The sequence below is a fragment of the Cinclus cinclus genome, chromosome 15, assembly GCF_963662255.1.
Source record: "Cinclus cinclus chromosome 15, bCinCin1.1, whole genome shotgun sequence".
NCBI classification, from domain to species: domain Eukaryota; kingdom Metazoa; phylum Chordata; class Aves; order Passeriformes; family Cinclidae; genus Cinclus; species Cinclus cinclus.
This window is the reverse complement of record NC_085060.1, coordinates 1,968,013-1,995,251: the sequence shown is the minus strand read 5'-3', so window position 1 is coordinate 1,995,251 and position 27,239 is coordinate 1,968,013. Positions and strand designations below refer to the sequence as shown.

Here is a 27,239-nt window from a genome sequence, read left to right as displayed (position 1 = left end):
GAGCAGGCGCTGATGTAAGAGGTTAATGCCCAGTTAATGCCCACCAGGGCTGTGCTGCCACTAAAAAAGGGCTTTTGGAGCTGGGGGAGATGGGGTGGGACTGGGATGGCTCATCTTGGCTCAGTGTCAGCCCTCACTCCGGGACCAGCACCGGATCCATAGATCCCCCAGCACCGGAATGAGCCTTGTACAACCAGAGAGAAACGTCACCACTCATCTCCCAGCAAACACCCTCAAGCATCACTCAACACCTCTCCAGCAAAGCTGGATTTTTATTATTTTTTTTTCTTGGCCAAGTGCTCACATGTATATTATTATTTTTTTTTATTCCGGTCTCAACATTCCTCCACTCCCCCCGCAAGAAAACAAACCCAAAAGCACAAAGTATGCCTCGCAAAGGCCCCGTGCTGGTGTCCCGCGGGGAAGGGGCACGCGGTGGTCGCAGCAGCCCGCCCGCCCCAGCCCGCCGTGCTTGTTGACATAGGCAGCACAGTATATTTCTTTAAAGAGAGGAGCCTATGCATTCGATGCGTTGCTGCCACGGGGTTTGTTTTCAAAGCCTGACCCCAGACCTGAACTCCACGGATCCTGCGTTTCTCAAGATCAAACGCAAGAAAACGTGACCAATGCAAACAAGAAATAAACCTTGATAATTATAGCCGGGGCGGCTATTGTTTAGTGCCGACTAGCACCCGCTTTAGCATAAACAGAACCCTATTTTTAAAGGGATGCCTGAGCAGCTGACAGCATTACTCCCCATTTTGCCTCCAAACCCCCTCTTTGATACAAACCCACCTCCCTGAAACCCGGAGGAGGTTTAGGAGTAGACACAAAAGGCTGAGCCATGCCCACAGCCATACTGGATGCCGCTGTTGGAGCCAGGAGCGGATCCTCGTCCTCCCAACCTGCTCCCTCTTGGCGGGGGCTGAGGGTCTCCCTGGGGTCCAGCTGTTGCTTGCAGCTGGCGGGCTCAGACTGACGTCGGAGGACAAACAGACAGCACCGGTCTTTTCAGGAAGGCCATAGCGCTTGGAAAGGAGCTTCGATATTTTCCTGATTATGTTTGCACGCAAATGAGCGCCGCGGGGAAATTATGCAATGCTGAGCGGGGAGGGGTGGGAGCGAGGGAGGAAGGGTTGGAGGGGGGCCCCGGGCTGCACCCCGCTGCCCTCAGCCCCAGCCTGTGCAGCTGCAGCCCCAGAGGTGCCACAGACGGGCTCCGTCACCGCCGCCGGAGCCTCGGCACCGCAACCTCGGAGCCACGGCTCGGTTATTAACGGCCTCTTCATTAAGCACCCATTCCAAAATGAATATATTCGTCACCCAGGCAGTTTAATTACCCAGCCTGGGTTCACCTCGCACACCCACACACCTTTATTTTTTGAGGCCTCTGTGCGGTCATAGCCTTAAATAAATAGATGGCAGGAGCAAGAGGCAGATGCTGACTCCTACAACCTCTGTCTCGGGCACCCAGCCTTTAAACCACCAGAACTTGCAGCATTTAATTTCTTTTGTTACCACTTCTACCTTTAGAGCCCTGCCTTAGGCTTTCTAGATACAATCACAGGCAGCAGGAAACAGAGAGCTACACTATGAGCTTCCTGGGCATCACACACCCGCGCACACACAGCACACACACACTCCCAGCCCATCAATCACCCTAATTACAACTGGCCACACGTCCGCAGCTCGCTGTGGCACTCCGTTAGTACCCGTAATTACATGGTCGCGTCGTTTCCCTGGTAAGAGTATCACGGAGTTAATTTGGGATTGTAGATGTGGTGGATCCCGTAATGAATTTCATCCTGGCGTGCTCCCCGCCGCACTCGCCGGCCATGCGCCAGCTGAGGGAGGGAGAGCGGGCAACGCTGGTCCCCAAAACAAGGCTTTGAGGTCCTTACACACCCCTGGCACTCATTTCTCCCCAGCACACTCCTGGTTCCTGGCTGCTGCTCACGTCCTACCCAGAGGCAGGACGGCACCACAGGCAGGTTCCCTCAGCATCAAGTGCTCGTCTCCACCCGGCAGATGAGAGCATGGGTGTCCATCACAGGGATGGAGATGATCTTCCAAGGGGGATAGCACGACCTGGGACAAGGCTGGGCCTCCCAACAGCCGTGTCCAGCTGGGACCACCATGCCAGCAGGTTGGTGTCCCTCTGCCAAGTCTACTTCAACAGCAGGGTCCTGGCAGCAAGAACCATCCCTTTTCTCCACATTAACCCTACCCAGTCTGCATCCTGACCGGGCCTGTCCGTCCTACCAAAACACACAGGAGGCTGCAACCCACGGATCTTGCTTTTCGGGGATGTTAAGCGCGGGTGAACCCGCGCTGCCCTCGGAGTGACCGCGCAGGCTGCGCTGCCAGCCCTGCCCTGTGCCGGCTGTCCCACTGAATGGACACGGCTCGGACGGAGCGTGGCAGCAGGGCAGATGCTCTCCTGCAGCCACCCCCGGCCAGCAAGGCAGCCAGAAAGAAAGCTTGAAAACCCCATAAAATAGAACAATAATAAAGAGAACTAGAGGGGGCGGCTCACACCCAGCAGCTGATTCACCAGCGCTGCTCTGCTTTACCCCAAGACACACCGGCAGGACAAGCTAAGGGCGTGTTTTTCAGCCGAATTACTTTTAATTGAGTACATCGGAGCTTAGAAACACATGATGCTGTCGGAGATAAATATAGCCACGGCTACGAGGATAGAGGGGGCAGGGAACAATCGAGGTTCTACACAGCCGAGAAGGAGCTTCCAGCTCCGGGAGGCAGCGCCGGCCGCGCCGCCGCACCTTTCCCCGCTCCGCTCGGGCATCCCCGCTCCGCTCGGGCACCCCCCGCACGCCCTGCCCGGCCCAGGGGAAGGGACCGCGGAGCCCGTACCTGTTTTAAACTCTAGCGCCGGGTCCTTCTCCCCCTCGCCCAGGTCGCTCTGCAGCATCATGTAGAGGATCCCGAAGGAGTTGTGGATGCCGAAGATGGAGCCGTTGCACCAGGCGGCGGCGAAGACCACCACCCAGCCGAAGCCGCCCTCGGGGGGCTGGAAGGGCGCGGCGACCCCGCTCTGTCCCTGCTCTGCCGCGGCCCCGGCCCCGGCCCCGGCCCCGGGCTCGCTCTCTCCCGCCGCCGCCGCCGGCACCTTCTCGTCGCGTTGCGCCATCGCGGCCGCGCTCCGGCCGCCGCCCGCCGCCCGACTGCCCCGCAGCCGGTCCCACATGCCCGCCGCCCCCCCCGGCCGGCCCCCCCGCCCGCCCCCTCCTGCCGCAGCCTCACTCCCCGCCTCCCCTCCGCCGCCTCCATCCTCCTCCTCCTCCTCCATCGCGCCGCTCGGCCCCCGCGTCCCTACCTGCGGCGGGGGCCGCCCGCCCGCCCTCGCCCCCCTCCCGTCCCCCCGCGGCGCTCAAAGGCGGCCCCGGGCCCGGCCGCGGCCCCGCATCGCCCGCCGAGCCTCCGCGCCGCCCCCGCCGCCGCATCCTGCGGCGGGCCCGGCCCGGGGCGGGTCCCCGCCAGCGCCGCCCCCGCGGGGCCCGGCGGGGCGCGGGGGGCGGCAGGGAGAGGTGCGGGAGCCGCCGTTCCCCCCCCGGCCCCGCACTGTCCCCCGGCTGCGGAGCGGCCCGCGGGCGCGGCCCGGGGGGCTCTCGGTGGGCCGGCGGGGGATGCCGCCGCTCCCCTCCGAAGCCCCCGGAGCTGCCCGAGCAGGTGGCAAAGAGCCGGAGAGGGGATGAGTTTCCTTCCACCACGTGGAATTTTTGGCGTTCTCTGCCCCGGAAAGTCTGGGGAGCGTTTGTGTGACACCAAGCCGGGTTTTTGCGGGGGGAAGCCGCCAACATCGCCCCAGCAGCGGGGCCGTCCCCAGGGCCGCGGGTGACCCCATGCTGCCTTCTCCACATGGGATAACCACCCAAACCCAATGATTTTGGGAGCTGTTCCCCAGCCTCTGCCTTGTTTTGCAGCAAGCTCTGCCTTTTCTCTTCTTTCAATAAATAATTACAAACCCACCAATATATTAAAGCCTGTCTTTTCACACGCTGAAGGTATTTACACTTTCATATATGCCAAGTCTGAGTTATTATTCTTTCTTTCCCCTAATGGCTGTGTCAGTGTCAGATTCCTATCAGAGTAAAATAATACATCCCAACCTCCCGCTGCTCTTTCTTTACCTCCAGGGATATTAATTACAGGGCAGGGTGCGGAGCCGGCAGGGAGGCGGCGGCAGGGCCGAACCATCTCCCTGCCTCTCCCGCAGCCGGAGAGCAGCACCCGGCCACGAGCTGCGGGTTTGGAAGGCTTTTGTCTACGTGCTGCGGCTCGCCGGGCTTGGAGAACCTCTTTGAGACACGGCTACAGCCAGGAAAACCTCTCCTCGGCCTTCCCGCCTGCTCCCGCCGGCAAATCACTGCCAGCTCCATCGCCATCCGCTTCCTCCCAGGCAGAGGATGAGGAGCAGAGGCTCTGCCTTGGCTCTGAGCAGCCTCTGCGGGCGATGGCGAGACCCGAGCTGGAGGGATGCGCCGCTGGGAAGCGCGGTCTCCTCCCCTCGCCTTCCCTCCTGGGCGCCGCGCCGATGGATGAGCCCGAATCCCCCGTCCCGGCGGGGTGCCCGGCGGGAACGCCGTGCTCAGGTCAGCCTCGCTGCTGGAGGAACTGCATTTTTATTTCCCTTCCTCTCTGGTGGAGTCTCCTCCCCGGATCCCCATCTCCGCAGCGCGGCCGGGGGGGAGGCTCGGGATGTTTGGAAGCATCTTCCACTGCCCTCTGCCGACACAACGAGCAGCTAAATTTTAATATCCACATCACCGGAAAGCCGGCTGAGGTTCCTGGCCTGATGGTTTTATTTTATTAAGCACCTGCAAACTGAGAGAAAAGGGGCCCGGGGTAACCCGGGTGGTGTGCAGGGAAGCTGCCCCCCCCAAAATGTTCGTTCTCCACAGCAGCAAAGTAAGGCTGGATTAAAAAGAACAGTGAGAGAAGTGGGAGAGCCCTTTGCCATAGAAAACACTTTATTATGGAGACTTCTTCCCCCTGGAACTGCAGAAAGCTCTCTCAGAGTGGGAAACAGGAGGTTAATGTTCCTTGGACCTTGAGCCAGGCACAAACCCCAGGAAGCAGCATCTCTCCTGCATGTTGGCTGCACGGTGCCTGAACAGAGCATTTTTTGGCCCAAGCATCTCTGGGCTGGACTGGACCAGTGAAACTGGGGGGTAAAATCACAGAAGGGGCTGAAGAAGTGGAGGTTAAAAGTCTGGGCTGGGTGAGATGATGGAGGTTTTGTCGAGGAGGGAGATGCAGCCTAGGGAGCTCTGGGAAACCCAGGCAGGAACAGCTCTGCCTGCTGTAAGAGCACAGAGCATCCCACCCAGAGGCTCTGCAGCTTTATAACCATAAGATGAAAGAAACACTGAGGAAAAACAGACAAAGCTGCTCTTCCCTGGTGGAGGTCAATGCTAAAACACCTTTCTATGTCTGCCACATGGTTTTCCTCAGAGCCCTGGGCCTGCCAGCTTGCTGAGGGATGCAGTGGATGGCAGCAGCACCTCCAGCACTGCCAGATCCATGTCTGGCATCCCTGGAGAGCTGACAGGGAGCACCTCATGTCCCAGCTGATGAGCCCCTGGCCACCTGGGCAAAACGTGGCTGTCAGCAGCGTGTGCTTGGTTGGCTCCAAACCTCTGCCAAAGGGCTTGGCTCCTGCTCAACGTGTGTGCCTGGTTTTGCAGAAGAGGAGGAGTGGGAATGTCTGTGCAAACACCTTGGGAAGTGTTGCAGGAGGATGTGGCCTCGGAGAATACAAATTCCCAATGGCTTTGCAACCTGGCTTGGTTTAGGGATATGGGGATGATGCCTTAAGTTTTAGCTTTCGTGTTTTTCAGATTCTGTACTGCTTTAATATGTAACTCTGAACTTCATATAAAGTGTTAGCAAGTTCTCCTCACAGCTTAGTTAGACAAAACAATCCTTTTCCAGCTGCTTCAGGCCCAAAAAGTGCAAACAACAGAGAATTGAGGAGAGCAGTCTGGGAGGATGGGACTGCAGAACCTGGAGCTGGGATTGGACAATTAATCCCAATATGGAAATGGACCAAAACTTATGAAAATGTGAAAACTTGTGACCTAGGGTCCATCTTGGGTGTAACCATGGCCAGGCTCTTGTGCTGCCCAAGGTTATCCTTCGAAGGCCTTTGTACTACTTATACCTACTTTATTTCTTTATCTCTGTCCAGCCTCTGTTCTGGGTAGTGTCTCAAGGCACCAGGGACATGTAGGGCTGTCCTGAGGACAAAACCTCACTGACAGCACCTGCTGCAGGGCCAAAACCTCTGGGAAAACATCTCTAGTGGTGAACAGTTCCCAGCAGAGACATTGAGACATTCACGTGCTGGGCACAGCCCCTTCCTGTCATTAGCAATGCTCCTTTCTTTAGGTTGGAGTTGTAGTTAAGGCATCTGCTATATCTGGCCTGGCAGAGACACGATCCCAGAGGCAAAAGTAGCTCTGGGGAAGCCTTAGGGACGTGTCAGAGCTCACTCCCTGGCAGGGATGCTGGAATGCAGCATGTGGAGCCCAAGGCTTGCCCCAGGGAGAAGGCAGAGAGAGGACCAGCACACTGCAACATCCTTCCTCTGCCTGACCTTCCCAATGTTTGAGATCAAAAACATCAGAGGTGGCATTTTCCACCTTTTTAGCAAGAATAAAGTCGATTCTATTTAGCTTGGCTGAAATATGAGGTGACTTAAAAGTGCTAGTGTGAGCAGTGGGTTTTCAGGGCACCACATGTCACCAAACCCCACATTTGGCTCCATTTTGGCAGTGGAAATCACAGCTCTGTGTCCACTCCAGTGGCCCCAGGCTGAGTGGGGAACATGGTGCTGCTCACACGCTGCTACCCTACCTGATTTTTCATGCAGCTGAGCAAAACCACTCTTTCTTTCTGGCCCAAACAGAGGAACAGGGTGGATCTGTGTTGTATTGAAGGGATTCTGAGTTGCCTGCTCGCCTTCAAGCATCCAGCTGCAGAGGTGTGGAGGGCATTTTCTGAGCGTGCCTCACCAGTTTTCCATATTTCCTTTGAAATGGGAGCTATGAGGGCACGTTCCTGTGGGGAAGTGGAAGTTCCTGCCCAGCCCCACCAACCCCAACCACGAGGCAGCTGCCAGCGGCTGCCCCAGCTCTGCCACGTAACCCCACAGGACCTCGGCGTGAGCTGCCAGAGATGCTCTGCTGATGGGAAGAGCTCGAGCCGGCACACAAAGGAGGCAAGGATCCAGCTGTAAATTAATATTTTATAGAACACCAAGAAAAATCAGAGAGGCTAATTACAGCGATAATCATCGCGGCCCGGAGGCATTTCCATGGAAGTCAGGAATTACCCAGGATTACCTCAGCCCTCGCAGCAGCCCGAGCGCGTGCGGCGGTGGCACGGCACCCGCCACCCCCTCCTGGGCCACCTGGGGGTCCACAACCCAAAACAAAGAGTTTTGGCAGCCTCCTGGCATCCCACTCCTTTACCTTGCTGAGCTGGTTGGGATGGGCGGAGGGGTGATGAGGTTTGGGGATGGGGATTCACCTGGGCCCCACTATGCTTCTTTGGCTACGGTGTCATTGATGTGGGAGCCATCCTTGACTCCAAGCTGCTCAAAACCCCAGAGGAGTTCAGGAAATTGCTGGCAAAAAGTCTGTGGATGTGCCCCCAGGTTAAGTTTTTCCTATGGTTCATTAATTTACTGTTATTAACTGATATTTGCATAGTTTATCCAGTGACAGAATGAATTGCCTTGAGAAAGGGTGAATTCCCCCATCGGCTCCTCACTTTGGTGAGTGGGGGCACTGCCCAGCTGCAGCATGGCACAAAACTGGCTCATGGCAAGCCTGGAACATCTCCGGGAGCTGCATGGCCAGGAGTTCTGCAGGCTCCTGTCCCACAGCCCAGGACAAAGCCAGCCCAGACACCTGCAGGGGGAGCAGCTCGAGGAGCAGAGAAGCCTTGATGCAGCTGGTTTGTGCCCCTGAGCTCGAGCAGACAGAACTGCTGGTCTGACACCCAGGAAAAAACCCAGGGGAAACCCCAGGTGCGCTGTGCGCAGAGCTGGGAAGAACATGGGCTGAGGCTGGCCTGGGCTGAGGGTGTTGGAGGTGCTCAGATCTGTGGGTGCTGCTGTCTGCACCCTTCTCTCACCCTACTGAGTTGTGTGGGGCACCCTGGGCATGCTGCTTGTGCCCCCCAAGCTCAGGAGGGTGTGTGTCTGAGAGCACCCAGGAATACAGGAGACGGTCTGGGGGCTCCAGGGGCTGATGTCTGGGGCAGCTGTGACACCCTTTGGGTTTGCTCCTGGCAGTTTGTGACGTGCTGAGCTGCTCCTGGCAGCACTGAGAGCTCGGAGTGGGGGCTGGGGGCAGGAGGTGACAGCTCTGTCCTGGGGCGCAGCAGAGGGGCTGCTCTCCCCTCCCGTCCAAACGTGAATTCCCCACATCCCTGCCTGGTGCTGTCGCAGGCTGTGATGGTCCTGGGAGCAGCATCTGCCTCCTCACCCCTACCGGTTGCACTTCTGGCTCTGTTTGGGTCTCGGAAAAATTTTACTTCATTTTTTTTGTGATGAGAACAGCTCTGGTAACAGCAGCACAGGGACAGGACAGCTGGCCAAGGCAGTCCAGGATGGATCTGAAACATCCAGCCTGAGTGTGCTGGCTGCTCGGGGACGGTCCCTGGGGACACCGGCAGGAGGGACGGGACTGAGGGTGCGGCAGAGGGGCTGCAGAGCTGCCCGAGCTCCTCCGGGCACCACAGAGCTGCCCTGGCACCGCTGCCTGCTAAAAGGACGGGCTCTGTGCTGGGACACAGCTTTGTGCCAGACCCCTAGGTCCAGCCTGGTGAGTGCTCAGGAGATGGCAGCTGTCCCTTTTGGGGTGCTCTCGCCCTTCAATCCATGCCGGTTTTCTCTTCCTGACGAGCCCCGGGAGCAGCAGCCTGATGTGCTGGGAATGAGGAGCTTTCCTCGCTGCTGGATGCGGCGCCTTCCCGACAAACACGGCTTAATCCCGCCCTGCAGCGCTCCTTAAAGAAATCAAAGCGTGAGTCATCTCCCTCCAAACCTCAAACCGTGTCACAGATTATCCCTCGTGCTGCCGAAGTTCTTTCTTCCCCCACACGCCTCAGTGCAAGGGGAAGCAAACGCGTTTCCCACAGCCCAGCTCCCGCAAAACTCCAACCACCTGTCTGTCTGTCCTGGCTCACTCTGCCCTCTAGTAGCGGCTGCATTTACAGCAGTCGTAGAATCGGGGGGTCGTGGAATTGTTTAGGGTGGAAAAGCCTTCATCGAGTCCAGCCGTCCCCACAGCACTGCCAAACCCACATGTCCCCAAGTGCCACATCTACACGTCCTTTAATTCCCCCCAGGGATGGTGTCATTCTGTCACTGCCCTGGGCAGCTGTGCCAGGGCTGGACAGCCCCTACAGTGAAGAAATTTTCCTCTACATCCAATCGAAACCTCCCCTGGCACAATTTGAGGCCATTCCCTCTCCTCCCGTCCCTGTTCCCTGGGAGCAGAGCCCGATACCCTCCGGCTGTCCCCTCCTGTCAGGGAGTCGTGCAGAGCCACAGGGTCCCCCTGAGCCTCCTTTTCTCCAGGCTGAGCCCCTTTCCCAGCTCCCCCAGCTGCTCCTGAGGCTCCAGCCCCTTCCCCAGTTCCATTCCCTTCTCTGGACTTGCTCCAGCCCCTCAACATCTGTCTTGAGGGGCCCAAAACTGCCTCAGGGTCTGAGGTTCTATTTCTGTGGGTGCCTTGTTCTGCTGCACCACCAGCCTCCAGCCCAGAGTGCCCTTTGGCTGCCCTGGCTGGGCAGGGGCACAGCCAGGGATTTGAGGAAGGGCTGTGGGGTCACTGGAGCCTGCCCTGGCTCTGCTGGCATCCTTGGCACGGATATGCAGCTGCCATGAGCAGAGCTGTGTGGTTTTCCTGCAGTTTCAGCCCCTGAAGGAATAATTCCCATCACTCCTTAGCCAGCCTGCGAAATCCCTGCCGGTCACTGGGGCTGGAGTGTGGACATAGCCTGGCATGGGCTTGGTGAGTGTTGGAGTGGCCTGAGAAGGGCAGAGCCCTGAGGTGGGGTCTAGTGGAAGGTGTTCATGGCAGGACTGTTGGAATTGGTTGTTCTTTAAGGTCACGTCCAACCCAAACCATTTTGGATTCTAGGACTCCCAGGCTTGGATTTTGTTAAAGCCCCAAACAGATAAGGGTCCTGCAAATGTTTGCACTCAACATAGGCCAGTGCTGGTCCTGGGGCACAGAATTATGGCATGGTTTAGGCTGGAGGGCATCTCTAAAGGTCTTCTTGTCCAACCCCCTGCCATGGGCAGGGACACCTCCCCTATCCCAGGGTGCTCCAAGCCCCATCCAGCCTGACCTTGGACACTTCCAGGGATCCAAAGGCAGCCACAGCTGCTCTGGGCACCCTGTGCCAGGGCCTCTCCACTCTCATTGTAAAAAACTTCTTCCTCATATCTGGTTTAAATTGACCCTCTTTTATTTTAAAACCATCACTTACTGTACTGTAACAACAGGTCCTGCTAAAAACTTTGTCACCGTCTTTCTTGAAGCCCTTTTAGACCCTGGAAGAGGCTCTGAGGTCTCCCTGGATCCTTCCCTTGTCCAGGTGAACATCCCCAGCTCTCCCAGCCTGCCCCCAGAGCAGAGGGGCTCCAGCCCTTGGAGTATCTTTGTGACATGACCAAGGAGAGGACCCCAAATCCTCGGGCACCAGCAGCTGGTGACAGTGACAACCTGGGGAGGACGATGCTTTCCTTGGGGCTCCATCAATACCCCAGGACCAACACCTTAGTTTGGATCCGATCCATGGGGGGACACCCAGGGACCCCACAGGGCACAGAGGAAGCGTGAAGAAGATGGTGGCAATGCCACACCTGGAGAAGACGATTCCCAAACCTCTCCCTCTCACCGGAGCATCGCTTCCCCTCCGGCCCGCGCCAGCGGAAGGTTTTCCAGCGGGATGCTCCAAACCCGCAGCTCACAGCGAAGCACCGGAAAGCCCGGGGGAATTAGGGATTTATTAAAACCCCGAAGCTAAGTTGTAAGGGCGGCTGTGGGGTGCCGGTGCCGCTCGGGGCGGAGCGGGGCGGGGGCGGTGCGGGGGAACATGCGCCGTGCGCGCACTGCGGAGCGGCGCGGGCAGCGCCAGCGGAGCGGGGCGCGGGGTGCGGGCAGCGGCGGCGGCGGCCGCAGCCCCGCACGGCCCCGCACGGCCCCGCCGGGCACCGCCGAGACACGCCCCGGCCCCCCACAACCCGGCGGAGGTGAGTGTAAGGGATGCGGGGATGGCGCGGCGCGGGGAAAGCGGGGGGTACCTGTCCCCCCCAGGTGTGAGCGCGGGTGGGGGGACATCCCTTCGCTGGGTATCGGGTGGTTTGCAGCCTTTTTGTGGGGGTCTGCCGTGTATTTTCACTCTTTTGGGTGGGCATCTTTGCGTGGAGGGGATCCCCCACCTCTCTGCATCCTGGCATGGGGGGTGGGTGATCCTCTGCTGCTTTACATCTTGCCAGCGGGGCGGGGGGGGTCCTTACGGGGAAGGGGTTCTCCATCCCTTTACATCCTTTCGGGGGAATCCTCCATCCCTTTACATCCTTTCGGGGGGATTCTTCCTTCCCTTCGCATCCTTGCGGGGGGAGAGGGCCGCTCTGCATCCCCGTTTTGCTGCATCCCCCCCAGCTTTGCATCCGTGCACGGGGGCGGGGGGCTGTCCTCCATCCCTTCGCATCCTTGCTTTGGGAAGGGGCTGTCCAAGCCGCCTCTCATCCCTGCCGGAGGGGGGGGTCCCTCCACTTTGCAGCTATTTGTGGCCAGGTGGGGGGGGGGAATCCTCTACGTTTTGCACCTTTGCCTGGAGGGGAGGGGGTCAGGCTGCTCGGCACGTTTTCATGGCGGGGGGGGGGGGATCCCGGCAGCGCTCGGCACCGCGGTGCTCCGGGCCTCTCTGCACGCTAGTGCTGGGGAGGGGGGGTGTGTGCTGTCACTTCGCATCCCTACACGGAGAGGGAGGGGGACCTGGCTGCTCTGCACCCTCGCATGGGGGCGGGGTGGGGGCGGGGGGCTTTGCTTGACATCCTGGGGAGGGAGGATCCTTCCTCTTTCCATCACTGTGGGGGATAAAGTGGGCCCAGATTTGCCTGTGCACCCACAACCAGTGCAGGGCAGGGCTCATAAACCCCTGGCTGGGGAATTGGGGATACAGAGGGGACAGCGCTGAGCAGGGCACAACCTGGTGTCACCTGCCATGCACGATCCCTCCGTCCCCATCCTGGTGTCCTCCCAGGGATTTGGAGCCCTGCTACGTTCAAAACCCTCTCGGTGACCCCCCCCAGCCTGGGGCACCCCCATGGGCAGAGCCGCAGGTGAACCCAGAGCCCCTCAAAGCTGCCGAGCCTGGGCCTCCACGCTCAGTGATTCAGCTACTTGCAGGGAGCTTTAATTCTATCGCTTCAAACTCGAGTTCTCTCTGCCTCGTGGTGGTGTCAGCGCGATGGAATACCTGGGGACTGAGATGCTTTTTTGACGGAGTTCGTGGTGCTTGGTGTGCCCGGCACACCGGAGCCAGCAGCCGGACACGCAGCCGGACGCGAGGCGGAGGAGCCGAGCGCAGCACCGGGATGTGCGGGCAGCTCGGGAATGGCAGGATTAATAATTCATCTTCCAAACTTCAGCGTGCCAAGGCACACCCCTCCCGCTGCAGTTCATTGCCTGTTCTCAACAGATTGCTGATATCATTTTCTTTGGGAAAAAAAAAAAACAAAAAAAACCAAAGGTATTTTGGTGGTATTTGAGTATCTCGGTAGCTCCCAGCGTGGCAGGTTGCAGAGCTCGGTGAGGAGGGCAGGGTGATGGCAGCATCAGTCCAGCACAGCCTGCTCTGGCAGGCAGAGGGTTAACGTGCACCGGGCTGTGCTGTCGCAAACGCAGAGCAGGAGAAGGGCTCTTACCCAGAACGCTGTGATGCAGCTCAGACCCCAAATGTCCGCTCCTTTTACTGGGAGCTGAAGCCCACGGAGGAAACTGGAGATGAAGCATATTTTGCTTTGAGCTGTCATCTGCCTTGGCCCAGTTCTGAACCAAAGATGCTCATCCTCCATTTTATGGCGGATGACAAATCAGCCGCCGATGCCAAGATCTTGACAAGTTACGAACAACAGCCCTCGAGCCAGAAGTGCTAAGAAATAAAAAAAGAAAAGCGAGAACGCTTTTTTTTTTTTTTTTTTTTTGCTGAGCTGCTCATCCCAAAAGACACCCTCTGAGCTGCACCCTGCGGGCAACAGCCGCGGCATTTCGCACATCTCTGAGCAGCGAGGCTGCAGCCAGCTCCAGGCTGTGGGATCTGCCCCCTCTTCCCCACATTCACCCGGAGTTTTGTAGGGTGCACGTCCAGCACTGCCGGGAAAACCCACATGGACGCTCTGGGGAGCAGAGGGCAAAGCCCAGCCCCGTAGGGAGCAGGTTGGAGCTGGCTGGGAGCGCTCTGCTGGAGATGCCAGTCCTACGGCTGCTCCCAAAGGAAGCAGCAGCGGCTTTCCAGAAAGCCCCTCGCTGCTGGCCGAGGGTTTCCCCGGTTTATCAAAGCGCCTTCTATACTGGGGAGAAAAAGACTGGTTTGTTCAGCGGCCTCCTGCTCGCACAACCCGGCAGCGAGAGAGGGAGATACTTCTGGTAATGAGCTGGGCACAAAAGGGGGGAAAAAAAGCTGTCATTGAAGATTTTCCTTTGGTGATAGAGTCATTAAAAACAACACATGATTCCTAGGCCAGCAGGGATCTTTTGCAGCCAAAACAGAGCTGAGATGTGTGCTGTGTTCCCACAGCCCCAGCCCCTGACTCCTCCTCTGAAGATCAGAGAATGCCGCTGCTCCCGGGCACTCCTCGCACAGGAACCAGGCATGGAGCAGCCAAGGGATGATAGAGGAGGGTCATGCATAGTTTCACCCACAGCTTTCCCCCTCCTTTTTCCCTTTAGCATTAGGGTATCGGGATGGATGTCTTTTTATTTTTTATTTTTTATTTTTCTTCATGGACACGGATACTCTGGTCTATATCCATAGCAGAGATAAAGCCAAAGAGTGAATGGGAAGGAGCTGGAGAAGGGGCCTGTGGCCCTCAGCTCCATGACCAGTGCCAGGGAACACTGTGGGTTTCCCATTTCTGAGAAATCAAACAACAGAACCCAAACTCCATGTTAATTAAACCCTAAGGAAAGCTACTGCCTGAAAATCCTCTTGCCAGATACGGGATTGTTCAGCCTAGAGAATAGAAGGCTCTGGAGAGACCCTAGGGTCTCTTCCAGTACCTAAAGGGGGCTTATCAAAAGAAAGGAAAGACTTTTTACAGGGTGAAATAGTGATAGGTCAATGGGGAATGGTTTTGAACCAAAAGAGGAGAGATTTCGATTAAAAATTAGGAAGAAATTGGCTGTGAGGGTGGTGGGGCCCTGGCACAGGCTGCCAAGAGAAGCTGTGCCTGCCCCTGGATCTCTGGAAGTGTCCAAGGCCAGGTTGGACGGGGCTTGGAGCAGCCTGGGACAGTGGCAAGTGTCCTTGCGCATGGCAGGGGGTTGAACATCTTAAGGTCCCTTCCAACCCATTCTGTAATTTACATAATTTGCTCTCACCTACACTAAAACAAACATCATTTAGATAAAACCTGTTTGTTTTACCAGACTCGCAGCAGGACGAGGGGTCTATACTGACCCCAGGGTAACGAGGCAGTTTCTCTTCTGGCATCCTCCTAAGCAGGGCTGGTGCTACAGCCCTTGGAGGTGGTGGGGGTTTATTCAAGTGCTGTTCCTAGAGCTGAAGCATTTTACAGTAGAAAGGGGGGGGGGGGGGGGGGTGTGAAAAAAAATCCCAAACCACCAACTGTGGCATTTACTAATAAAGCTCCCGAGGAATATTTTTAGCTATGATTTTATGTGTTGCAGTTTGCTGCGCAGTGTTCCCTCGCAGAGGAGGAGCTGCAGATGGGCAGGAGGAGATGTGGGGGCAGCGCTGCCCGGTGGGACACAGGTCACTGCTCCAGACCTGCCAGGGAGCCAGGGAGCTGTGCCCCAGAGCCAGACGGACACAGCTCTCTCCCCTCTTTGGCAGCAGGGCTTGGCCCTTCCCCTGCTCCACCCAAATCTGATCCTGGCCGGCAGCAAAAATCCCTCTGTGCCACCCGGGGCTGAGACCTCTCCACTCATTTCACAGCGAGCCCTCAGTCCTGGCTTCCAGCTCCCCGGGCTCATATCCTGGGGATGGGGGACAAAAACACCATCCCACACCCTGGGGTTTTCAGTCCCTGAGGCATTTTTCCACTTGATGCTTTGCTGACCTTCCAGTGGGGCTGGAGTGCTTTCCATGGCCCCAGACCATTTGTAAAGCCAGGTTCTTTTGGGATGCAGATGTCTCAAGGAAGGGGCAGGCGGTGGCATTGCTTCTGCCATGCCCAACCAGCCCCCAGTGCCACCCTGAGAATTTATTATTGCTGCCCTCTGCTTTATTCTGAGCGAGGGGAATGCCCAGGATCCGGCTGGTTTTAATATATTTAATGAACCTTTGGACAACAGCTCTGGAGCAATGGTCACCTTCACAGGGAGCAGCGACATTTGTCATGCTGGTGGAGTTCTCAGGCATTTGGGCTGGCAACAAATGACAAAGTGGTCGCAGATGCATTTTGTAAATTAGAGCAAGGAGTCCTTGCGGTGCAGCTCACGCTCCATTTTGTGGGAAGTAAATCAGCAGATCTGGCCCAGCTCTCCCAGGCAGGTTTTTCCCTACACCACAAAGAGCTGCCTGCACAGTTTTTCCTGGCTGAATTTCTCCTGAGAAAACAAAACTTCAGCCCCCGTGGGCTGTGCTCTCCCTATGTCCCACGCTGGTAGGAAAGCAGGAGTTCAAGGCTACCTGAGCCAGAGGGTGCCCCTCGACCATGAGGTGGCTGCTGGTGGCCTCTCTGTCCTCTGCAGGTTTGTGCTGTTGCTCTTTAAACCATCCCACGCTGGTTTCCACCACGCTGTGGCAGAGCTCCACAAATCGACACCTTGAGAACCTGCTGCTTTCGCACCTACACCTATTTCTGTCTGCTCAGAAGCATCACACACCCCCAGATCCTTCCCAGCCCTCTTCTGTACCAGATCCATCCTGCCAAAATCCACAGGATGAGCTCCTTCAGGCACCTACAAGCCCCACTGAGTGTCAACTCTGCCTCTTGTCCTTTCCCCGATTTCAGGTTCAGGGGTTTTGTAGCTCCTCTCACTATTTCAGGACTGCTCTGTGCCTCCCTCCTGCCCCCAGCCCTTCCTCAGCTGTCCATTCCAAGGGTTCAGCACCAAAACAGGGTCCTGAGCAGCCACCATGAGGTCTGGTACTTCTTGTTTGTTTAATATTCACTTATAAACGTTTCTGTTCAAGGTTAACAGATTTTTCAACACCTTGTTTTTTTTCACTACTCTGGCTCCTGGTATCTGACCAAAGATTTGCTGCCTTGCAAAAGCCTCCAGTTCCTGGCAGTGTCTGCTCCTCAGGGCTCAGAAGGATCCTGGGAAGCCCAAATTGAGAAAGAGCTTTGATTGTAAGGGCTGAGCAAACAGACTGCCCCAAAGCTCAGCCTAGAACAGAGCTTAGTGCAGGGCTCACCCCTACTCCCAGTCTTGAGGCGTTTGCTTCACCACACACTCGCCCACATTCTCCCCAAATCCAAGTTCAGGGTTTTTCCTGGCTGTCTGACACAGAGTAAAGGAGGTTTCCCTCATTCCTGCTGCTCCATGCACCACTCAATTCAATCAGAAATATTGGAGGTGCCTGGATTTGCAGCATGGACATCCTTCCCACCAGTGCTGCTCATCCCTGCCATGGCTCCACTCCCTCTCCAGGTTTCTCCTGCAGGGAGCATCCATGGAAAACAAACCCCAAAACTGTTTTCTGCTCCACCATGGCCCAGTGAAAGAAGGTGGGAGCCAGAATTCTTCTCCCTTCTCTCTCATGCAACATCAAGCAGGGCTCCAAGACTGCAGGTGCTGGGCACTGACCAACCCAAAAATCTGCCACAGGGATTAACCAGCACCTGGGAAATCTGTGGTCACCAGATTTTCTTCTGTCCCTCCTTTCAGGCCCACCCAGAGCACACCTGGTCCTTCAGGCCACTTTGGATGTACCTACAGGGTTGAAAATCACAGCCCAGTGGGAGAGAGTGGGTTTGGGGGCAGGGAGGGGATAAGGGCAAAATGAAAAGCTGTTGGAAAGAATGTAAGGCAATGGCTGGACACAAAACTAATTTTTTGGACCTTCCTACAATATGAGTGCTGCTTTTCTGCCCCAATGGACACCAAGGATCCAAACTGCCAGATGCTGGTGGCTGCTGAGGTGAAGGATAACATCTGGAAGGAGCCAGTTAGAGGGGTCACCTGTGGGCCAGCAGCTACAAGTCACACACCCAGCCTGGTCTACAGGGTCTGGGGCAGGCCTTAGTGCCCAGAACTCCCTGCTCTGGGGAAGCAGGAGCTGCCCCTCTGTGCTGCCAGCAGCTCTGGATTTGAGATTTTCTTCCTTGGGGGAATCAGCACCTTGGGGCACAAGAAACAGCTCATTTCTGTCTCATGTTCTCCCTTGCCTGGTCACCTCAGCTGGATGTGATTCCCTTCCAAGTTCCACCACTGTTGTTGGGGAGCAGGTGGGAAGCTGGTGAGTTGTCTCCCAGTGTGTGGCATTTCCCAGTAAAAGATTTAGAGCTATTGGCTCTTTCCAGTCACAGGGAAAAGCTGAGTGAAGGGACAATCCCCACAGTGCACCTGAAACCTGAACCAGCCCCTGGCTGGTCCCATTCCTCCTGCCTTCACCCTACAAGAAATTCCTGCTGAGTGTCTGGCTCCCATTTTCCTCCTCCTGCATCCTGACCCCAGCTCCCACTGAGGGCTCCTGGCTTCCACTCAGGAGGCAGTGAAATCCCATAGGTTTTGGTCTTGTAAATCATCCTAGAGCCTGCACCCAGAAAATCCCTGCCATTGGGAGCCTTTTCCTGAAGGTCTGAGAAAGATTTTGCCACCCAAAATCACCTCCTTGAAGTCTTAGAAATCACCTGAAATACCAACAAGAGCAGGAGCAGTGCTGGGCACAGCTCAGCATCCCCTTCTGAGGTTCTGGCCAGGCCATCAGTGCTCAGGATTTGTGTGCAGCCTCTTGGTAGGTGTGAGCAAGATGTGCCAGAGAGGATGGAAATGAAATTATCATCTCTGGAGTCACGTGCAGCCCATTCCCACCCAGAGAACTGTGATCCCACGAGTCAGGACAGGCTTAGAGATGAAAGATTTTAGGTGAGAAGTTGGGATTTCAAGGCAGAAGTCAGAGGTTTGGTGCTGTTGGTGCAGCAGGTTGAGAGAACCCTTGTCAGGGGATAGCTGCCCAGGGGTTCTGATCCCTGTGCTCCATTAATTGGGGGGGAGTGGGGTTGGAAAGCAGCTTCTCCTGTGGATGGGTCAAAATTGCCTTTACAGGCTGTCCTTGAATAAAAATGTGCCCAACTCCTCCTTGATTCTTTCTGCTGCAAGCTCTGAGTCTTGTTTGGCCTCTTCGGGGTGAGATTAAAGGGATTTTCCTCCTCCAGGGATGCTCTTCCATGGCACAGTCTGTCATCACAGCCCTCACCCATTTCCTGCTTTCCTTCCAAGCTGACCCTGCTGCGAAGTTTCATAGCACAAATCCTTTTTTTCCCCTTCATTCTGCTCCAGGGTCCTTGAAGGGGCTGTGGGCTCAGGTGTCCCCAATTCCCCCCAGGTCCCCTGTGCAGGGACAAAAAGCTCTGGGTGCCCTGGCTGTGTCCAGTGGCCGTGTCCCGTGGCTGTGGCCCAAAGGGATGCTGAGAATGGCTCTTTGTTCCCCGTTTCTAATTGCTGGGCCCAGGCAGCTCGTTAAGGGCTCTGCCCTGTGCCCTCCAGTCTCTGCAGCCCTGGGATGTGCCAGGGCTCAGCCTCTGAGGGCAGATTTTGGGGTGACACATAAAACCAGCTTGGGGTGAAGTTGCCAGCATTGCTCAGCTCTTTACACAACCTGGGGGGCTCGGGGGTGCCCAGGAAGGGGGGGTTGTACATGGCCAGAGCAGACATCCAGAGCCTCCCCTGCAAATGCTGTCACAGAGGAACGAGCAGCTAGGAGAAATCTTGATGTTTGGGAGGCACGGACAGCACCACATCCATGAGCAGTGACTCTGGGGAGCACTGGAGGACACAGAGCTTGCTCTGAGCCCGAAGCATGGCACAATCCTGCGGAGGGTTCAGGACCGGGGTCCCTCCCTTGGCACCCCCAGTGCCCTGGGCAAAGCCCAGTCCTTAGGAAAAGGCTCTGGGCTTTTCATGGAAGGAGCATGAATTTGCATTAGAAAACAGCGGAGGAGCTGCTGCTGCTGCTGCTGGGAGCGCTGGCCGGGTGTTTTCAATGGGAAACTGTTCCTCTAACGCTCCCGGGGCCAAAAAATGTGAACTCTGCAGATTGCTGGCTCTGCTCACGGGCGGAATCGCTGGCTCCGATGTCGGCGCCCGGCGGCTCCGCTCCCGGCAATTAACGGGAGCCGCTTTTCCTCCGAGGCCAAAATTCTGTGGAAGATGGGGCGGGTGGGGAGTGCTCGGGATGTGAAACGGGGGAATTCTGCTCTCTGGGAATGCTGGTGGTGCTCTCTGGTCAGCCCAGCCATCAGTTTGTCTTTGCTTTGAGAGCTGAGCTGTGCCCGGATCACTGGTGGCACCTAAAACCCTCCTTGTGTGAGCCCTGTCTGTGTCCCAGTCCCAGTGTCTGTGTCCCAAACCCAGGAGACACCACCGTAGATAATAAATGCTCCTTTCCTTTGCCTCCTTTCCCAGTCTGTTTCCCACCATTCACCATTTACCTCAGCGGGTACCCTGTCCCCAGCACCCCACACCCCCTGGTGCCCATCCTTCATCCTTCCCTGCATCTCCCATGGGTGCCCTCAGTGGGGATGAGGCCTTTGCGTGTGGGTATCTCCATACATCTCCTTAAACCCTGTGGAAAATCAACCATCCCCAGTTCAGGGGGGTGACAGTAGAGCATGGAACACCCAGAAATGCTGGGGGGGTCACCCAGAAATGCTGTGGGGACACACAGGAGCTATGGGGTCACCCAGGGATGGTGTGGGGACACCCAAAGATGCTGTGGGGACACACAGGAGTTATGGGGGCACCCAGGGACGCTGAGGGGCCATGCAGGGAACTGGGATGAGCTGGCCACAGCAGCTTGTCTCAGTGTAGTGTGTGCACAAATAAAACCCTGGAGAGCCTGCAGTGAGCTGGAAATAATGGCATTACAAGCGCTTCCTCGCTTCTGTTTGGGCTGGATGAGGCTTTTCGGGGCCAGCTGAAGGGCTGCAGCACAGGGGAGTTTGATCCTGGTTTGAGCACAGCTCTGGGAAGCGAGTGGGAAAGAACACAGTGGCACAAAGGTAAGGACAAAGTCCTCACCTCAGACCTGGCATCCGTGTGCTCACCGAGCATCCCCCACTTGGAAAAGTCCTGCTGTGCCTGCCATGTCCCAGCATGGGCAGGAAGAACCTCCTGGAAAAGCTGAGGGGAGTGTGGGGGGAACAGGCAAATGGTAAAGGTTGTGTATTTTCGTTTTTCCTTTCTTTCTCCTGCTCCCAGGAGAGGTGTGAGGACTCACCATGCCGCTGGTGAAGAGGAACATCGAGCCCCGGCACCTGTGCCGGGGGGCCCTTCCCGATGGGGTGACGAGTGAGCTGGAGTGTGTCACCAACAGCACGCTGGCTGCCATCATCAAACAGCTGGGCAGCCTCAGTAAGTCGTGGCACAGCAGCCCTGGTGTGGGATGGCACTAGGATGGCACTGGGATGACGCTGGGATGGCACTGGGATGGCACTGGGGTGCCACAGTCACTCCCAGCAGTTCCAAATACTGAGATACAGGGGTTGTGTGAGAGCCGTGTGGGCTGCAGCTCCTCCTACTTCAGTGGGAATTATCCAGATTGTTGGAAAAAGGAGGGTGCTCAGGGCCAAGCTCAAAATGGGGACTTGGAGACATTTTGGGACTCATTTTCCTCCCACAGCTAGTCTGTGCAGTGAGGGACAGAAAACTTTCAGAAGTCCCCTGTTTCTCCACTTGGCCAGAAATAGGAAGGTCAGGTGAAGATTTAAAATACTCCAAGTAGTTCTTTTTAAACTTAGAGCTTTTTGAGGAAGAGAGGTTTCTATCAAAGGTTTAAATCCTCAGCTGTCTTCCTGCCCTGGGACTGATCTCAGCAGAAAAGGGGCAGATGACAGCACTGCACACACCTGTGTGAAGGTTTAACGGGGGGGGGGGGGGGGGGGGGGCAACTTATTTCAAACTGAATATCCACTTAAAATAGGGAGAGAATCTAATCAGGGCTCCCCCTCTTTTACGCACCTCTAGAAGTAGATTCTGCTCTAAAATACTCCCAGAAAAATAAACCCAGAATTTAGGGGGCTGCCATAAGTGCAGTGGGTCACATGAGTAGCACCCAGGTCTGCTCAGGCTAGTCCAGGAAAAAAGGGAATAAAATATGACCAAGCTTGTGAATGCTCTCAGGAGGTTTTAAAGGTGCCCTGATCTTGGGAACTGTTTCATAGGTGGGATTGGAGGAAACCCTGAGGATCTGGAGGGATGGGATGGGATGGGATGGGATGGGATGGGATGGGATGGGATGGGATGGGATGGGATGGGATGGGATGGGATGGGATGGGATGGGATGGAATTGGTGCTGTAGTCTACAGGTATCAGCAATGGTCTGTCAGACACCTCACTCAGCTCTGTGATAGGAATAACCCTAATAAAAACTAAAAAATCATAAATAAATAACCCTAAATAAATAAGCTGTTGTAGGGATGCACTGTGAGATGCAGGAAAATAACTGATAAAGTGAAACAAATTGCAAACTCTCCCTGCTGTGGCACTGTCCCCACTGCCCTACTCTTGGCTTTGTATCTGGGCTGGATTTCCCCAGGTCATGTTGTGTGATGTTCATTTTTTCGGCTGACCTGTCCTGATGGGTCCAAGGGCTCTTTGGAGAATGTTCTGTGTGCCTGTGGGTACTGCTCTCACTGGAAAGAGGTGCTGGTTTGGGCTCCCCTCCCTCCTTGCAGCACTTTGGCAGAGGATGCGGCTGAGCTCCCAGAAATCCAGGCTGGGGAGAGCATCCCAGGGAGCCAGCAGGGAGGTGGGTGGTCCAGGGGATGAGCTGAGCTGGGCGAGCCACCCGCTGCGGTGACAAGCGCATTGTCCCCTGCCAGGCAGGCACGCAGAGGACATCTTTGGAGAGCTGTTCAACGAAGCCAACAGCTTCTACATGAGGATGAACTCACTGCAGGAGAGGGTGGACCTGTTGGTCATCAAGGTGACACAGCTGGACTCCACCGTGGAGGAAGGTGAGGGGCCAGAGCTGGTTTGCGGTGATGTCCAGATGTGCTCTCTGGTCTGGACCCCTGTCACGCCTTGCTTGGTGGGGTGAGGCCACCCCTGCATCCCTTGCCTTTCCTGTGCTCCCCCCCTAGTTTCGCTGCAGGACATCAACATGAGGAAAGCCTTCAAGAGCTCCACGGTGCAGAACCAGCAGGTCGTGTCCCGCAACTCCATCCCCAACCCGGTGATGGAGATGTACCAGCGCTGCGACAAACCCCCGCCGCTCAACATCCTCACACCCTACAGGTATGGAGCACAGAGCTTCCTGTAGGGCACCCTTTCCATGACAAGGACCAGGCATTTGTCCCTGTTCACCACCCTGTGCTGCCACCTCCATTGCATGGGATGCTCGGGATGTGTGTTCACACCCTGCAGGTGGTGACTACTGTGTTGGATGTGTTTGTGGTGGGGCAATGTGGTCATGATTGTACCAAAGCCCTTGGGAAGGAGAATAGGGGGTCTTCTCCTGTGGCTGGTAAACGTCTCTCTGCCCTTCCCAACCTCCAGGGATGATAAGAAGGACGGCCTCAAATTCTACACTGACCCCTCCTACTTCTTCAACTTATGGAAGGAGAAGATGCTGCAGGCGACAGAAGACAAGAGGAAGGAGAAGCGCAGGCAGAAGGTGAGTGGGGGCAGGTGGGGGACAGGAGGTCCTGGTGCATCCTTCGTGCTCCCCTCTCCTGCATCGTGTGCATCTCCCAGGACTGGGTGATGCTCCCCAGGGACTACTTCTGGTCGGGAGGAGCCGGGCTGGAGATGGAGCCGTAACTTTTTGCCCCGCAGGAGCAGCGACTGGTGGAGGACTCCACCCGGGAGGTGAAGAAAGTGAGGAAAGCCCGCAACCGGCGCCTGGAGTGGAACATGATGGCGTATGATAAAGAGTTCCGGCCGGATAACAGGTTCTCACCATCCCCCTATCACATGGCGTCATCGGAAGGATCACTGTCCCCAGATAATAGGCAGGTTCTACCTCCTACACCTTCAGCTCACGGCTCTCCTTTGCTTTGCTCTTCCGTCGTTGTGGGGGATGTGTTGCCCACAGCAGGGTTGGGGTGCTCAGCCAGGTAGTTTCATGGATAGCCGGTGTCCCCAGGGTGTCACCCTGCACCTCAGGAGGAGCCTTGGCACTGGGATTAAACCAGAGCACTTTCTGTTTCGCAGCTAAGGGAAGAGAGTGGTTCAGCGCTGTTGTGTCCTCCTCCCCTCTGCTCTCACTCCGCTGTCTTGTATATCGATATTTTCGTGGCTCTCCTTGTTTCATTGCCTCAACCCCAAAACACACTCAAACCCACACGCCCCGAGCTCCCTCAGGAGTACAACAATCGGGTTTTCCTGTGCTGCAGATCCTACGCGTCGGACGCTGCCGACCACTCGTACCCGGCCAGCCCCAACCACCCCGCACAGCTGCTGGCCCCTGCAGCCCACCTGGCCCCAGCAGAGCACAAGGAGGGGGTGCTGGCGGCCACCAACCCCCCTGAGCACGTGTTCAGGCCGGCCACGGGCAGTAGGCAGAACAGCCTGACCCGGCTGCAGCAGCCCCACGCGCCGCCGCCCCCCGAGGCCGTCCTCAACGGGCCCAGACCCCACCTGGTCAAGGATTACGGGTAAAGCTTCAGCCTGCTTGCTGCTGGAGGGGTGTCCAAGGGAAGGGAGACTTGGTGGGGGTCTGATCACACCCCATTTCTGGGCTGATGGAGCAGGGAGAGCCCTCGTCTGCAGCTTTCACAGTCCATAACTGCTGGTGAGACTCAAGGTGAAATCAGTCAGGAGTGCTTTTGGGGTAACATCATCCCAAATAAGAGGGCAGGGTGGATGGAGGGTATTCCCCTGGGGTGTTGCCTGCTTTCCACCACTGCATGACCCATTGTCCATCCCACCAGCAGACCTGCACCATCATTCTGACCCCGGGACAGAGTTTTTCATTGGGATTCAGAGCAAACCAAGCCAGAGTGCAGCCAGTTGGGTGCTGGGATGGGTAATAGGTGCCATCCTTCAGTCAGCAGTGCTCTACAGGGCCAGCTGTGCCCTAGAGGGCATCAGGCAAGGCAGGGGATTGTCCTCCTCTGATCTGCACTGAGGCAGCCTCACCGTGAATACTGGGGGTAATTTTGGGCACCACAATATAAAAAGGACATTGAGATATTAGAAAGGGTCCAAAGGAGGCCACAAAGATGGGGAGGGGTTCGAGGAGAAGCTGTGTGAGGAGTGCTTAAAGGCATTTGGTCCTCAAATTTTCTTGAGGGGAAGCGAAGGGAGGCCAGATGCTGATCTCTTCTTTGCGATGATCAGCGACAGGACCCGAGGGAATGGCCTGAAGCTGTGTCACAGGAGGTTTAGGTTGGATATCAGGAAAAGATTCCTCCCTCAGAGGGTCATGGGGCACTGAGCAGGCTCGTCAGGATATGATCACAGCACCAAACCTCCCAGAGCTCCAGGAGCATTTGGACAAAGCTCTCAGGGATGCACAGAGTGGGATTATTTGGGATAACCCTGTGCAGGGCCAGGACGATCCCTGCGGGTCCATTCGAACTCAGGCCATCCCCCGACTCTGTGATTCTCGTGGTACCGACCCCTCTACCCCCCTTTGCAGCCCGCAGCCGGTGCCCATGGCCGAGTACTTCGTGCCGCCGGCCCCGCCGCCGCCGCCGCCCGTCATCCCATCGGCACAGACCGCCTTCGACAGCCCCATCTCGGCTCCCCCCGCCCTGGCCCCAGGCTCGGCAGCACCTCCATCCTACACCCCATCACCGCCCCCCGCACCCCCGGGGCCCTACTCCGCCTCCCCTCCGCAGACCGGCCCCATGGGACCCCCGGTGGCCCCTCCGCCCCCTCCGCCCGGACCCCCGGCCGTGTCCGCGTCCCCAGCGCACTCCGCCTCGCCGCCCGCGCCCGCCGTGGAGCCCCGCAAGCCGCAGATCCCGCTGATGCCCATGAGCGATGCCCGGAGCGACCTGCTGGCAGCCATCCGCAGGGGTGAGTGAGTCAGAGAGTGAGTGGGGGGACTCATTCACAGGGTGGCACTGGTGACAACATGAGCGCTCGGTGGCCAGGGGATGGGTGAGGATGGCGGGATTTTGTAGGGGGAGTAAATGCGGTGTGGAGGTGAGGAACCCGTGGTGCCCCCACGGATTTGCTGGCAGCTCTCAGGCACGTGGTTTCCTCCCAGGCTGTTGTGGATGATGTGCTCTGAGGTCTCTTGCATTTCCCTTCCCAGCAGATTTCCAGGTCAAATGGTAAAATTAACCTTCCAGAAGGTTCAGTATCTTCAGGTTGAGTGGAAGCAGAGGAGGAGCTTTATTCTATGATACACCTTTGTAGTAATACGTATTCATAAAATCCTAGAATGGTTTGGGTTGGAAGGGACCTTAAAGGCCACCCCATTCCACCCCCTGCCATGAGCAGGGACACTTTCCACTGTCCCAGGCCTTGGACACTTCCAGGGATCCAGGGGCAGCCACAGCTCCTGAACCTCACCACCCTTGCAGGGAAGAATTTCTTCCTGACATCCAATCTAAGCCTACTCTCTCTCAGTTTACAGCCATTCCCTCTTGTCCTACCAATCCTATCCCATTAATCCCATACAACTTTGTAATCACCGGGGCAGCAGAGCCTCTTGTCTCAGCCACTACTTCATAACTGGGAGGGGGTGCTACACACTGGGTGCACTCCCCATAAAGCCTTCCCCGCTTTCCTGTAGGAATCCAACTCCGGAAAGTCCAGGAGCAGTGGGAACAAGAGGCCAAAAAAGAGCCCGTGGGCAATGACGTGGCGACCATCCTGTCGCGCCGGATCGCGGTGGAGTACAGCGAGTCCGACGACGACTCCGAGCTGGACGATAACGAGTGGTCGGACTGAGGGGCCCCGGGCTGGGCTGGCTCGGAGCTCCCAGCTCCGCTCCAGGTGTGTATAGGCACCTTCCCCAACGTGACTGCGGCGGGCTCGGGTGGCCCCACTCGGTCAGGAGCTTTGCTTTTACACTATGTCAAAAACCCTTCGGGCAGCAGCAGCAGCAGCACTGGTAGGATACACCTCGGAGGCAGTGAGACCAGAAATTAGCAGCACCTTCACAGTTAATGACTTCCAAAATTCTCTGAAGGCAGGTTAATAGGATTACTCCAGATTTACACCTGGAGCAAGACCAGAGACTGGCCCTGAGTGTGCTTTGCGAGAGAAGGGAGCCCCAGAGGCAGCAGTGCTTTTTCAGCTAAATGTTAATTGTGGTAACGAGAAGCTCCTGGAGAAGAAGCCTTGTTTGCACAGCTGGTGCCACCATGGGAGCACAGGGCTTGGGGACACTCTGCTGCTGGTGGTTTTGGGGTCAAGCAGCTCCAAAGGCTGCGTGTGGGCAGGAACCTCCTTCCCTACAGAGCAACACGCCACGTTTAGTAGCAGTTACACCATTGTGTTGTTGCTCCCTGGAAAATCATGGAACGCTTTGGGTTGGAAGGCACCTTTAAAGCCCATCTGGTCCAACTAGAACTGAGGCACCTTCCACCAGACCAGGCTGCATGAGCAGCCCGAGGTGTTGGTGACCTTAGCCTGTATCCCCCCTCAGAACTAGTTTTCCAGGAACAAAGGGGGAAGGCAAGCCTGGTGTGGCTGGCAGGGAGACACAGACTTATCTTGGCTTGCCCTGCCTTTTCTAGAAAGGAGTAGAGGTGTCCAGGGAGCTTCCCCAAGCCTCAGCTCTCTTTGGCCTTAGCGTGACACCATTTCAGTGTTATTTGAGAAAAAGTGAATCAGACAATCTGCTGCTTTCAGGTAAACTCTTAACTTGCACTT

At 56.7% G+C, this 27,239-nt stretch overlaps 2 protein-coding genes across 2 annotated transcripts in view; one reads left to right on the top strand and one right to left on the bottom strand.

The window, feature by feature from the left end:
* The window catches only part of SLC16A2 (solute carrier family 16 member 2), a 33,724-nt gene extending 30,516 nt beyond the window's left edge, over positions 1 to 3,208 (bottom strand). Inside the window, exon 1 of the mRNA XM_062502970.1 lies at positions 2,875 to 3,208. Coding sequence (XP_062358954.1) covers positions 2,875 to 3,208 — 334 coding nt within the window. The remainder of the gene's footprint in view (positions 1 to 2,874) is intronic.
* Positions 3,209 to 20,683: 17,475 nt separating this feature from the next.
* Positions 20,684 to 26,312, top strand: LOC134050122 (actin-binding protein WASF3-like). The gene is made up of 8 exons (XM_062502978.1): positions 20,684 to 20,816; positions 22,286 to 22,420; positions 22,547 to 22,700; positions 22,962 to 23,079; positions 23,241 to 23,416; positions 23,801 to 24,061; positions 25,048 to 25,430; positions 26,155 to 26,312. The coding sequence occupies exons 1-8, from the start codon at positions 20,684 to 20,686 to the stop codon at positions 26,310 to 26,312; spliced, it is 1,518 nt and encodes a 505-aa protein (XP_062358962.1).
* Positions 26,313 to 27,239: the final 927 nt, after the last annotated feature.

What these genes read in the sequence shown, in the direction of transcription:
- LOC134050122 (XM_062502978.1), top strand. Translation starts at nt 20,684, where the DNA reads ATGCCGCTGGTGAAGAGGAACATCGAGCCCCGGCACCTGTGCCGGGGG. An exon ending in AACATCCTCACACCCTACAG is followed by an intron (nt 22,701 to 22,961) that starts GTATGGAGCACA and finishes CCCAACCTCCAG; the next exon opens with GGATGATAAGAAGGACGGCC. An exon ending in TCACTGTCCCCAGATAATAG is followed by an intron (nt 23,417 to 23,800) that starts GCAGGTTCTACC and finishes CCTGTGCTGCAG; the next exon opens with ATCCTACGCGTCGGACGCTG.